At 38.7% G+C, this 13,113-nt stretch overlaps 1 protein-coding gene across 6 annotated transcripts in view; it reads left to right on the top strand.

The window, feature by feature from the left end:
• The window catches only part of slc12a7b (solute carrier family 12 member 7b), a 53,994-nt gene that overhangs the window by 15,773 nt on the left and 25,108 nt on the right, over positions 1 to 13,113 (top strand). Inside the window, exon 1 of one of the 6 annotated variants that reach the window (XM_047612150.1) lies at positions 7,838 to 8,054. The exons of the other annotated variants lie outside the window; for them this stretch is intronic. Within the exon in view, the coding sequence (XP_047468106.1) occupies positions 8,024 to 8,054 (31 nt within the window). The 5' untranslated portion in view covers positions 7,838 to 8,023. Of the gene's footprint in view, positions 1 to 7,837; positions 8,055 to 13,113 lie in introns of those variants that run through there. 6 annotated transcript variants of the gene reach the window in all.

Here is a 13,113-nt window from a genome sequence, read left to right as displayed (position 1 = left end):
GAGACCCCACCCCCACACTGTAATGTAATGGATTCTCATTCTATTCTCATTTACTGTGAATTTCCTCTTTGCCCTCCTTTTCCCCCTCTCTATTTCTTTGTAATTCCATTGCCTATTCCTTTCCTGTTGAGGCCTCAGCATCATTCATCTCAATCCAGTTTAAATTGGGTTTCAAGAAATAGATTTTAGCTTTGTCTTCAAATGGAAGCAAAGCAGACAGGAGCTGTCCCAGTCTTTCTAGGTTAACCAAACAAATGCAAATCTTAACCAAAGCAATCCAACTAAGCTCGGCCTGATTTCGAAACCTTTGCTGTGCTTTCTTGTGTCCACACTTTCCCTTCCCTTATTCCTTTTAAGACAAGTGACTGTATGTTTAGATTCAAATTTTTGTTATTGATGACTGATGTAGTAAAACTTTGCGTTAATGGAAACAGAAATGCTCTGTGTAGTCGAGGGGCGGCCAATATTAACACAGTAGACTTTTTTCATTGTGATAATATTCTCTCCAAATCAATCTTGTTTATCTCCTTGATGTGCATCTGTATTGTCTGTACGTCTCTCCTGTTCACCTCCCAGTGCAAAAGCTTGTGTAAAACTCATCTGTCTCTGTTTGATCATGTGGCCTGCTGTGTCCTTTGTCCTTTTTGTTTTTATTTTTGACACTTTTTGACACACTGAAAACAGCTTCATCGATAGCTAGAGCTGTGTGATTGAGAGACCAAGTTTTGGATTATATTTTCCGTTTGAGGGTATTTCCTTGACCTTGTGTCTTTGTAAGCAGCCTCTCGAAATGATTGCATTGCTTAGATTAATAAAACTAGGATACACTTGTCTTATTTTTTTCCGCTGCAAGAGGCATACAGATTTTGGACAGAACACAGTGTTCCAGAGGGGAGTGACTAGAATGTCAGTGGGAGTGGGTGGAGTGGGATGGTGTGTGAGCAGGAGAGTGTATACAATGGTCAGATATTCTGTGGGAGGTGACTGGTGTGGTATTGAAAACACTGCAGAACTAACACATAGACTGCAGATAAATGATTGTAAGCCCTATCTTTTGCACTAATACTGCCTCACTGTTTTCATTGTGCTACTCTGTAATGGATGTCCTACTCAGGACTCTGGACAAAGCCACACCTTGTGAATATACAGCACAGAGTACAGATAAGGTCTGATGTGGACTTTATTGCTGCAGTAATAATAGCAGTTCTAGAGAGAAGTTGCAATATGAAAATCTCACTTTATTTGTACTTTTGTTTAAGCTGCAACTAAGCAGGTGACTTTATGTACCAGGGGTGTTAGTGCCTCTGTCCGTTGGTCTGTTTTTTCTGGTCTGTCCTGGACATGTGTTTCCTGTTTATTTCCAGGCAGATCTGGTTCTGTTTAAGGTTGTAGTCTGTATGTGGCTGTCACTGTTTTCATTCCTCCTTCATGTTTACTTGGTAATTTTCTCCTTTTTAGTATGCTACGTAAATATGACTTTCACAAGCAACTCATATAAAGTGCTTTTAACCATCTGTCACATACACATTACCCTGGTGTTTGTCTGATGGGGTTGGAATCATTGTCTCATATGCACTAAATGCCCAACTGTGATTAGACCTATGTTTAGTTCAATAGTTCCAGATATTATAATGGATTGATTATCAGTACTATAGTATATGACCAGAAAAAAGCAGAGATCCTCCAAATTTAAGCAGCCAGGATCAAAGAAAGTTCTTCTTTTTTATTGAAAATTATTAGAATATTCTTTCAGTGTTTTTATTTTTTTCCCAATCTTTCCAAAGCAAACCATGTCCTTTTTGAAAAGGTACTACATAAAATATTAATAGTGGTTTAGTACTATTTTGGGTCAGTACCTGGTTTGCACATACATGCACGTACAGACTGATCCTTGGCTCAGTTTATGCCTTTGTACCCCTCCATAAACAGCCTGAAAACTCTGTTTTAGGTTATTTATACAGCAGTCAGAGTGTGTGATAATAATAGGCATTTTAACGAAATGGACAATTTAATTATTTTGAGTGGTTATTCAGTCCTATACTCTCTGCCTGATACTCACTGTTTGATATATCCTGTTCAGTGATCTCATTCTCACCAGTTCCTTGCTCTCAATGTGTTGTCTCTGATAAGCTCTGAACCAGTGGGCATGAACATGTTTTTATGGCTGTCTATTTCCCCACTATCTGTTTTCTCACCGTCAGCTGTCGTTTGTGTGAGGCCCTCACATAAAATTCATTTACATACTTAGTTTCATAGGCTGTACAAACATTGTAAAGACTGACTTTGTACACAGTCCTAACAATACAGACGTATTATTTATTGTCATATTTATGTAACAGTCAAGCCCAGTGTTCATCTGGTTATGGGATTCTCTTTTTACTCTCTTTTTACTCGTTGTACTCTAAAGTTTTGGAACTTTCTTCAGGTTTTTCATCAGTTTGAACAAAATAAAACATTAAATTAGCTGTTGGTAAAGATGTGGTAAAAATCAAACTACAGTTTAAAAACCCATTAAGGGATGTGGTCTCTACCAATGAGTACTACTTATTTACCGGCATTTCCGTTATCACACGAGTGGCAGCACTACTTTATATATTATACACAACTACAAAGAGCTGCCTGTCTGTTTATATCAGTTTTGAGTAGGATAATGCATGTGATCAGTTTATTTGATTTTTTTACTAAATGTTTTAACCAGCTGTGTCACTGGTAGGAAGCCAAAGAGATTATGTAAAAGAGGAGATTTTATGCTGATTTCACAATAATTTAAAACATTACAAAAACCAGAAGTCACATGGTAATCACGTGCAAGCTGTGTTTTAACAATAATAATGTGACACCAGATTAGCTAAGCTTTGACATTGTTAGATGCTCATAATATTTTATTGGAAGTACTAAAATAATGAGTGGACAATAGTTTGACTACCTTCCCAGCCTCTTATATTAAACATTCTTGTATTTTCAGAACCAGATGCTGGCAGAGCAACCAACATCTGGCTTCAAGAGCCTATCATATTTTCTAAAGCCTATGACTTTCTAAATTTGAATGGCTTCATTTACAGACATTGGGAGTTTTTAGAGATGGGTCTGTGGTGATTCTAGACTAAATTCTAGAGTTCAGAATTTATTGCAAACGTGTTGCACCGTTTCCTTCCAATTGCAACAGAGTGACACCATCTGTAAAAGGGTGGAGTGCGTGTGATTTCCTTGGTCCATTTTCAGCCTGTGGTTTTAAAAAGAGGACATTGTTTCGCTTGCTTTGGGTGGATACTGATTAGTTCTGTGGAAAACGCTTTGCCTGTCCATGAAATCATGTGATTTCTTTGTTATTTTTTTACCTGAGTGTGATTCATTTGGACCGTTGATAAGGACAAAGGAGACTGTGAAAAAAACAAATATTGTTTAACTGTATTTATTTGTGATAGCACATAATTTTCCATTTTGGTATAAATGCTACTAAATGAGTGTTGACCACAGTACAGCTAAAATTATAGGACTCTTGTGTACCAGCTAATACATTAACAGTGGTTTCTGCACTGTTCACACTGAGATTTTTGAGTGTAATTTAGGAAAGTGCAATAGTTCACTCGCTGTGGTCTGGACCTTTAAGAAAGAAAAACTTTGTTCGGTTTGTATTCATATTGCATTTTTTGACAAACGGACCAACATGTGTCCCATAGCAAGGAGGCAGTGCTCTCTTCTGTGCCCCATGTTGACCCACGGCTCATTCTTGGTATAAAATAGAAACGAATAAATGAATGAAATTGCCAATGACCAGTCACAACATTTTTTGTTAATTTTTTGTTCCTGGTATACCAGATAGTGATCAGTCGCACATATTTGTTTTTTCTTGTTTTTGTGGATGAAACTGTTGCTTATTTTTCCCTTGGACACCTGCAGCGAATGGATTATATTAAGTTTGTTTAACTTCACGGCACTGGTGGATTTAAAGGAACTTAATGTAATTTAAACATAGTGTAACAGAGTCGGTTGAATGGGACAAATTAAAGCTTTTTCATTAGATTGGCAATTATTCTGAATTTACATAATGTAAAAAAGGACATTATTTCTGTTAATTAAATACAGGACGCCCAACACTCATGTCGGGCTTTTGTGTGTTATATTGGTGGTTTCAAAGGTGGGGTCAGTTTTTCCGTAAGATATTAATTACATTAAAAGGTACTGTTGTCCTGAAAAGATCCCCCTTGTGTGTATGGTGAATTGTTACAAACAGAAGCCAGTTTAATCCAAAAAGGTGCTCAGATGTGGCATTTGGTTCAAAGGTATCAAGGTTCGTTACAAACTCTGGTGCGGGCGAAACAAGTGAACGAAGTCCCAGCTGCTGAGGTGGTCTTGGTTCACTTGTTTGGTCTGCACCAGAGTCCACTGATTTGTATTCACATCTACCAAAAAGGTCCGGACCAAAGGAAAAGTCTGTTTCAAGCGGATTAAACGAGCCTGGTGTGAATACGCCCTTAATTTCTCTTTGAGGCCATTAACAAGCTTTAGAAAAGCAAGACGAAAAGGACATACACATAAAGCAGATTCTGCATAAAATTAAAAAAGGATAAATAAATAAAAATAATAATAATATATATATATAGTAATTAGTTTTATACCATTTTTTTCTTTCTTCTTTACCTCCTTTGAATTAATCTCATATAGAGTTTCTCGGCCAGTTTTCTTCCACTCAGCAGAACACTAGGAAAGTTTGTGGCCATGGCACATCATTATGGGTCCAGTTGTTAATGAGGTCCCAATCAAACTCAGCTCATGTATTAAACCATATTGATATACATTTACAAGTGCTTAATCAATAATCTCATTCATTTATTCATTTGTTCTTTTATCCTTCTCTATCCAGTTCTGAATTATTTACTACAGATTTCTTTGATTTAGTAGATGATTCCTCTCATAAAGCACCAAATGCTAACCTCGAAATCAGGAGAGTTCTGATTTGTTACGGATTTAGTAATAATAGCACGTAGAGTACTATTTTTTTTTTTTTCTTTTACTCAGTCATCTCATGTGTAATGTTTACTCGAGCAGTAAGGATTCAGGTGTAAGCAGCACTAAGTAACACAGATCTCATTGGCTTTGGCTGACCCCCTTTCTTTTCCTATTTCTTTCTCTTTTTTTCCTCTCTCATGCTCTCTCGACCGCTTGCAGATAGGTACATATTTTCCCGTTACGTACATGTGCAAGTTCAGTTACAATTGTAATTGTATTTTAAGTCACTGTAATAAAAAATAATTTGAAAAAAAAAGTTTTCTCCTACAGGCTTATAGGCCAATTGACACATCATTACATTAACATTCAGTGCGTTTACATGCACATGAAAAAAGTATTGTCTCAATTGAACTTTACCTGGACAACTTAAACTGGGACAAGGACCGCGTTCAGAAAGTTGAATGTTGAGCATAGTTCGATTAAACTGTGTAAGTGCATAAAATGTGCCTACATCCTCCTCCATCATAGTACACTGATCAGCTACAACATTAAAAGGACTGACAGGAGAAGTGACCTGACATTCATGTGGATGTTGTACCACATGTACCACCCACCTAGACCAGACCAGACACCCCCAATCCATAGCAGTGACACTCCTTGATGGCAGCAGTCATGCCCAGCAGGATGCAGCCTGACACAGACACACACACAGAAATGGTTTAGGAACAACTCAAAAACATGAAGAACAGCACAAGGCGTTGACCTGGCCTCCAAATTCACTAGATCCCAAACTGATCAAGTATCTATGGGATGATCCACAGAGGCCCCTCCCCTCAACCCACAGGACCCCACTAACATTCTATTGCCAGACACCACGGGACACTCTCAGGAGGCCCATGTCCATTCTCTGATGAGTTGCAACTGTTTTGGAGGCACAAGAGAGACATGCATGATATTAGGAAGGTGGTCATAATGTTGTGGCTGACTGTTGTATGACCATAGTATGATGCTCTGAAGTATCCAATAAGGATACAGTAGACTGTATTCAGACACTGATACAATGTCATTAACACTCTGTCCTTTCTGCCTTGCGTAACATGCCGTCTTGTTTACCTGACAGATTTAAAGGCTTAGGGCATCATTAAATGCAACACGTAGACATTTATATGCACGCACACAACACGCACACAAACACACAATCACTATATCTGTAGCCATCTGACATCAAACCAAGTGGAGTCTGATATAACTTAATCCTTCTCACTGTGTGATTTGATAACCCGCTTTAAGCTTTGCCTTGATGCATCTGTCAATTTAACGGTGTTGGGAACAGATGTTGAACTTTGTCTTCACATATGCTGGTGAACGCTGGATGGAAACTACTTTTGACAATCAATGAATTACAGTGTACAAGTCTATTAATATACAAATGTTGTACATAAGCTGCTCCCTAAAATCAAAGTTTTGCTTCAGTCAAAACTCTGTATTATTACATGGCCCAGCCTGATGAGTCACGTGTCTCTGCTTGACATTGACTTGACTGACATGCGGCCGGTGGCCAGAAGACGGCGGCAGAAATTGAGCTTCACTTTGTTTGCCGTCTTCAAAGCGATATCTTCCTCCACCCTGGAGCCTTGACGTGGCTTCTGTGTTTTATAAAAAGTCCAGGATTAGCCTAATCTGGTTAAGTGATTAGTGCCTACTTCACATGCTCTTAGACAGACACAGATTAATGGGCAGCCAATACCAAGGAGGACAGCAGAGCGCTAGGTTCATGAGAGCTTGTAGGTAAAGGCTGACACAGGGGTCTGTCTACTGTTGTCTATCCTGTTTGTGGAGCTCAAATAAGGCATGTGGCTGCCAAGAGATATTAGTGTGAAGACAGTTATGTTTACACAAATCAATCACCTGCCTAATATTCTGTATGTGTTCTTTGTGCCTTGAAAACAGTTCTGACTGGGAATGGACATGCGTGTTCTGAAGTTGTCCTGTGGTGTCTGGCAACAGGAAGTTGGTATTGAGAGATTTTGGGCTTGTGGATTTAGGGCCTCTGGGGATCAGCCTTGTTCCAGCACATCCTCAGATACTTGACCAGTTTAAGAAATTTAGAAGCAAGGTCAGCAACTCTTTTATCTGACCACCACGGGCTCTGGAGCCTTTAGTGGTTCTGTCCCCGCTGTAATTCCCTTTCACCCAATATCTTTCTTCAAGCCCCGACTGTCATTCTCTCTTGATTTTTCACCTGACTATTGTTAGAAAATGGTCAACCTAACCTTTACAATTGTTCACATTGTAATTGTAAAGCTGGCACAGTTCCGAACCTGTATCCAAATACAGTAATGTAATCTGTTGTTATATGTTCCAGCTGTATAATTCTGTGCACTCCCTGACCTGTGCTGCTCAGTCGTCTATCTCCACTTATGACACCCTGAAGGTCGGACGCGGGGTCAAACAAGAAATAAAACTGTTCGCTCAGCCTGCACCGCAGTTTAAAATAGTAAACATGTATTGATTCAGAATGATATGCTGTACAGCTGTAACTTTGGAATGCAAGTCTTGTCTGACCTCTGTCAGTGCCACGGACTTACAAATATACAGTCTCTGAAAATGTTTGTTTACATACGTGTACATTCATTCATCCATCCTTGCAGCCACACTCACCTGAAGCTGCCTGTTTTTACTACTGCTACACTTGCTTTCTTTGCTCCTCCCCTTTGTGTATGTGTGTGTGTGTTCCCTCATGCCCTGGCAGGGATCAGGAGCTAGAGAGGGAAGTGGTGCATGTGCGCGTGCTCACCGGTCTGTTGGTGGGAGGGTGAGAGTGCTCTGTGATGCATGGCTGATGTCGCTGACATCGTCGTCACAGGCCACACTCTTCACACACACACAAACACCCACACACTGTCACAGAAATAGCTGATCCTCACATTATCCACATAGCACAGGCAGCATTCCTTACTTCTGCACCTCACTAGCAGTACCTCTAGTCTTTGGACCCCTATTACTGGAGTTCCCCAGAGACCACTGCTAGGACCCCCTCCCTTCCACTCCCCCTTCAGCACCGCTCCTCAGAATGGAGCCCAAGGGAGGCTCTCGACGGAAGGGTAAGTTTTTCTTTTTCCACTGAAAGTACCCTAAGCTAGCAGCAAAATCTCTTCATTTCTTTCCCAGCAGTTTACAGGAATAGTTGTATTGTAGATGGTCATTCTGTAGCTCATCTTAATTAGAGCTAGTATTTTGTCTTGTTTATGACTCATGGAAATAGATTCATGATATATGAATGGTACATGGTCCGGTATGAATCAGTTGTCAGGACATGGCCCGAACTCTTTTAAGTTGAGTTTATATATTTCCTAAAAATATATGTCTTGATGGCATTGTCCAATGTCAAAAGAGAAATCTATTTGCCTTTTAGTTCCTACTGCTTCTTGGTCTCGAAGCTAATAACATCTTGTTTCTTTTTGCATTACCCTTGACTTAAAGCACTTTTGACTTTTGAGCCTGTGATATTTTCTCTCCTGCCACTTTTTATCTCTGATGTTCTTTTTTTTTTTTTTTGTCTTGGTATGGTGAGCCATGGCTAACTCTGGTCAGGTTAGGCAGCTTACAGCATCGTCACAGTGTGCGGCTTAATGGTTATAAATAGGATGCACGGTCATTTATCACCACAGTGACTAGAGAGGCTGAGCCGGACCATTAGCACATCCTCAGTGTACCTGCTGGAACATTTGTACCAGTCAGTAAACATTATGCTGATGAAGTCTGACTTTAGTCCTTGCTTCTGACCAGAATCTGTAGCTACAGAGATATCAGCTACAAACACAAACCACTGAGAAGAACTTTGACGATGGTAGAAGAGGGCAGCTAAAAAAAAACAGCTGACAATTTCTGACAAAGGACAAACTGCTGTCCTGAATCATTATCATTCCACTGTGCAGTGCACTGTAGCGGAGTCAGGGATTCCCACTCCCTTATGTAACAACACTGGCTATGATGAAAAAGATTGCTCTTTAAATCTCAGACGTTACGACAGTCTAGTATGTACCAATGGAGAGGATTTTCAGATCCATCTGCACTCTTGCTTATCCTGCTTCTATTCTCCTTTATCCTGCAATATGACCCTAAAAGTGCATTTAATGCTAGCAAATGATTCACTTTTACACATGTAAGTACGCACTGCTTTCAGTGTAAGTGCTGACATCTTGATTTGTGTACTGGAATCAGTTGTAGGAGATAGGAAATTATGGCCATTGTCAGTTACATGCTATGTAGCTTTTAGCAATGTCACATTTTTAGGGGTCACTTAATGCGCTATAGCACAGGGAGTCTCTTCTCACCACCTGCAGAAGTGGAACATTTGCACACATGCACACAGAGTTCTCACCATCAAATACACCTGCATTCATTCATCAACAATTACTCAAGAGGCCATTTCATCTTCTTTTTTATTCGTTTTTATCAGTTTGTGTTCAACCATTGAAGTTTTGGTGTTGCTGTCAGTGTGTGATAGGACTGTCAATCAGAGACAGTTGTGACTGACTAAAATTATACATATTTTCCAAGTAATCGATGGGTTATGGGGCAACAAAAATGCATTGTATTGTATTTATGTTAAATTGACCACAGTGCTCCGAGTGTAGCCTTATCAGCCTTTATTGAACCAAAACATAAATAGCCACCTGCCAGTCTACCTGACAAATTAAACTCTATTAGTTCTCATTTGGTATCACCAATTGTAACTAAATATCCATCTTTTATCTTTTCACCAGCTTGTTGCAAGTATTGTCTGCTGTTTGGAGTTAGACAGGTGTGCGTCTTGTTTATCACCACTTCCTGCAATGGCTGAAGAACGTGCAAGTCATTTTCACTGGACAACCGAGTTCATGTTGTAGACAACGGTTACACTGTTCAGTCTTTACAGTGAAAATGTACGACTAGTCATAGTCATTTAAGTACTGTCAGTGGTGAGTTATGTTTTGTGTGGAACTGAGGAAAACGTATGGAGCAGCATGTGTTAACTCCTGACTTTTTGTCAGTCTCTCATATTAAGAAACTCACTGCAGCATCTTTCAAAAAAAACTGCACTGGATTGTATTGTTTAGGTGCAACTCCATTTACATTTATGCAAAATTATATTCATATGTGTCCTCTGTTGGATGGGCTTTGACCTTTGAAGTTGTTTGAGGGGTGATAGCAAATATTCACTAGTGCTGCACCAGTTATTTATGTGTCTGCATTTTTGCACGCAAGCAGGTCTAATTTAGTCTTTTAAGACAGTATAGTATCCATATTAGTCTCATACACAAACGATTACGTATAAATACAAACAGGTATTGTAGGTTGTATTTTCAGCCATCCAGTCTTCCTCTCTCATTCTCTTCTGATACCCAGATACAGATTTGCCAACCTCATTTTCTCTTTTTGAGCTGGTTTATATATGCAGTGCAACATCAGCATTCCTCAACTGACATGAGAACAAATGATGTAAGGACTTTGTGCAAAGCAGGATGGGTAATAGAGTCAAGAGCAGACCGCCATTTTTGCAGTATGTATCTGGTCAGTCAGCATAACAGCTGTTATCCTCCAAATTTAGACTGAAACTGAGGGATATTTCGTGTTTTGGTCACCCAGACTGTTATTCATTTAGTTATTATACAGAAATCCCGTGGTGATGTACTAACCTGCACCCAGTCAATAAGAAACTCTAATCAAAAGGGAGCTGATAGTGTATTGACATGAATATACATTTCCAGCAAGCAGAATGAACTAGGCCAGAGTCTTATCATTGCCACTGTATATGAATCTAGACCATGTCCCTAAAGACCCTTTGCTACAACACATAAAAGCACACTCCAGATTACATCTAAGACACACATGGACAGATGTAGATCATCCACATCCTTCCTTTGCATTCCTCTTTTTATTTTTCTTATGGCTTTGCATAAGCGCATACTCTTCTTGCAACTATTACTGGCCTAATTGCAGTATTCAGAATCTACAAGGTTTGTGGCAGCTGGTGGTTATTCCTTGTTTGGGATAGTGATGTGCAAGTTCAACTTCAGGTCACTGGAGGATTTAATGACATAGAAGTGGGATAAATTTGGTGACACACATGGACTATTTGGAATAATTTTAGCTTAAAGGAGCTCAGGATTGCAGCTTTCATTTACTGTAATAATGTATTCCAGAGCCAGTTACATTAATATTTCATATTAGGTGAAACAACAACAAAAGAACAAGTACAAAGCAAGTACTGAATGAAGCCAGAAATAGAAAATATATGAATAAATATATAAGAATTATTATTATTTTTTTTTTATTTTCAAGATGACGTTATATCTAATGAAAAGACTTGCTGTTGTATTGACAGCAAGAAAATATTTCAATCTTTTTCATGGCTTGAGATGATCAAGATCACATGTTTTAGATTTCATGAAGGATACCAAAGCACAAACTAAAAGTTATCTACAACTCTAACATGAAAAGTCATCCATCATGTTTGGCAGTGCAGCATTGTGACTTTGACTAGATTTGTACAGTTATATTCAGACATTAAGAGCTTTTTGATGAAATAATGTTAACTTTGTGTCCACTAACTTGAATTATTTCCTTCCTCTTGGATACCACCTAATACTCTGTTGCAGAGTATTAACTGCAGCATGGGGCTGTATTACTATCTTACTATCTTACTATCTACTTACTATTAATGTAAAGAAAAAGTTCAAATCACACAATGAAAACTGTTATTTTTTCTTTTTGTTCCCATTTTCTTTTTTCTTTCTTTCTTTCCTTATTATTATTATTACTTAAGGCCCTCATGTCTTGATGAGTAGGTGAATCATTCTGTTCACTTGTTCACTGATAAATGTCTAAACCACCTTACACATGGACATATTCTAAAAACAGAAAGCTCATCTAATTTAGAAACAGTACTTTGTGTTTTACCTTGCTGTCTGGTCTCAAAGAGGATTTAGCCAGTGTCATTTAAGACAATGATTACCTGTGGTGCGCAGCATCAAACAGAGATAACATAGCCGCCTCCTCACCATCCTCACTTTGACCATTATCTTCATTCCCTGTTGTGCACATACAATTAAACTTTGTGCCCTCACCTATTATGTCCTGAGATCCCAGTCAGGCTGTGTTTTTAAAGAGCGACACAGTACAAGGGCATAATGACTTTCGCTGTGATTAACACTGCGCTAAGCCACATTGGAAGCCTCTTATTCCCCCTGCAGCTGGATCAAGCAGTAAAAGTTAGCCATGAAATTCCCACTGCAGCCGGAGTTTACCATAGGCAGCTCCGCTGATGAATGAAGACAGAGATAGACTGTGACTGATGTAAGGGGCTGGAAAAGGAGCAGTGTTGGTTTATGGTTCTTCAATTTTTCTAGCTCAAACCAGAGGCAGTGCAGAAATTCAGTTAGTGGAACAATAAACCTAAAATTAAAAAAAAAAAGTTCAAAATGACTACTTTATTGTAGGCAGTCAGAAAAAGTTTTCATGTAGAAGTCATTCTTGATTGAGATCAAAATATCAATAATAATTTGAGGAGGAAAAAGTGTCCAAAGTCTTTGCACGTTGCAGCTCTAGACAGGTTCAGTCTGACTGTAAGTATAAAATATTCAGTAAATGCTAATCAGGTAATGAGCTGCTAAAGATTTAAGGTTTTAAGTTGTTCCTTTCTCTGTAATTAAATATCTATTCTGAATCATTTATCTGTCAACAAATGTCTTGACTCTTTTTTCACAATGTCCAGATGAATTGATTAATTGATCAAATAATCAACAGATTAATCCTTAATGAAGCTGAGCTCTTTCTGCCTGAGAAGTAGATTTGAGTTCCTCTCTTCTCTTGTGTGTTCGTTCTTTGTGGGCGCTCTGGTATGAATGTCCTCTGTAGTCACCAGCTCTGTTTGTTTCCTGTTGTATTTTTCCACTCCAAATTCCATTTGAACCTCATATTTATTTAGTTTTATTGTAGCATTATTGGCTTTTACTTGTACAGTTTTATTGTCACCAAACCACAACGTATCAGTGTTTGTCTTGCTGACTTTTATTTATAGTGTTTTATTGACAATAAAGCACAATGTAACATTTTTGGCTTTGTGTATGCTTTGCAAAGCCTTACGCCAGCAGAGTGCTTTTTATTACCCTTTTTGCA

This window comes from Mugil cephalus, chromosome 18, assembly GCF_022458985.1.
Source record: "Mugil cephalus isolate CIBA_MC_2020 chromosome 18, CIBA_Mcephalus_1.1, whole genome shotgun sequence".
Lineage (NCBI taxonomy): Eukaryota > Metazoa > Chordata > Actinopteri > Mugiliformes > Mugilidae > Mugil > Mugil cephalus.
This window is presented reverse-complemented; position numbering and strand designations above follow the sequence as displayed.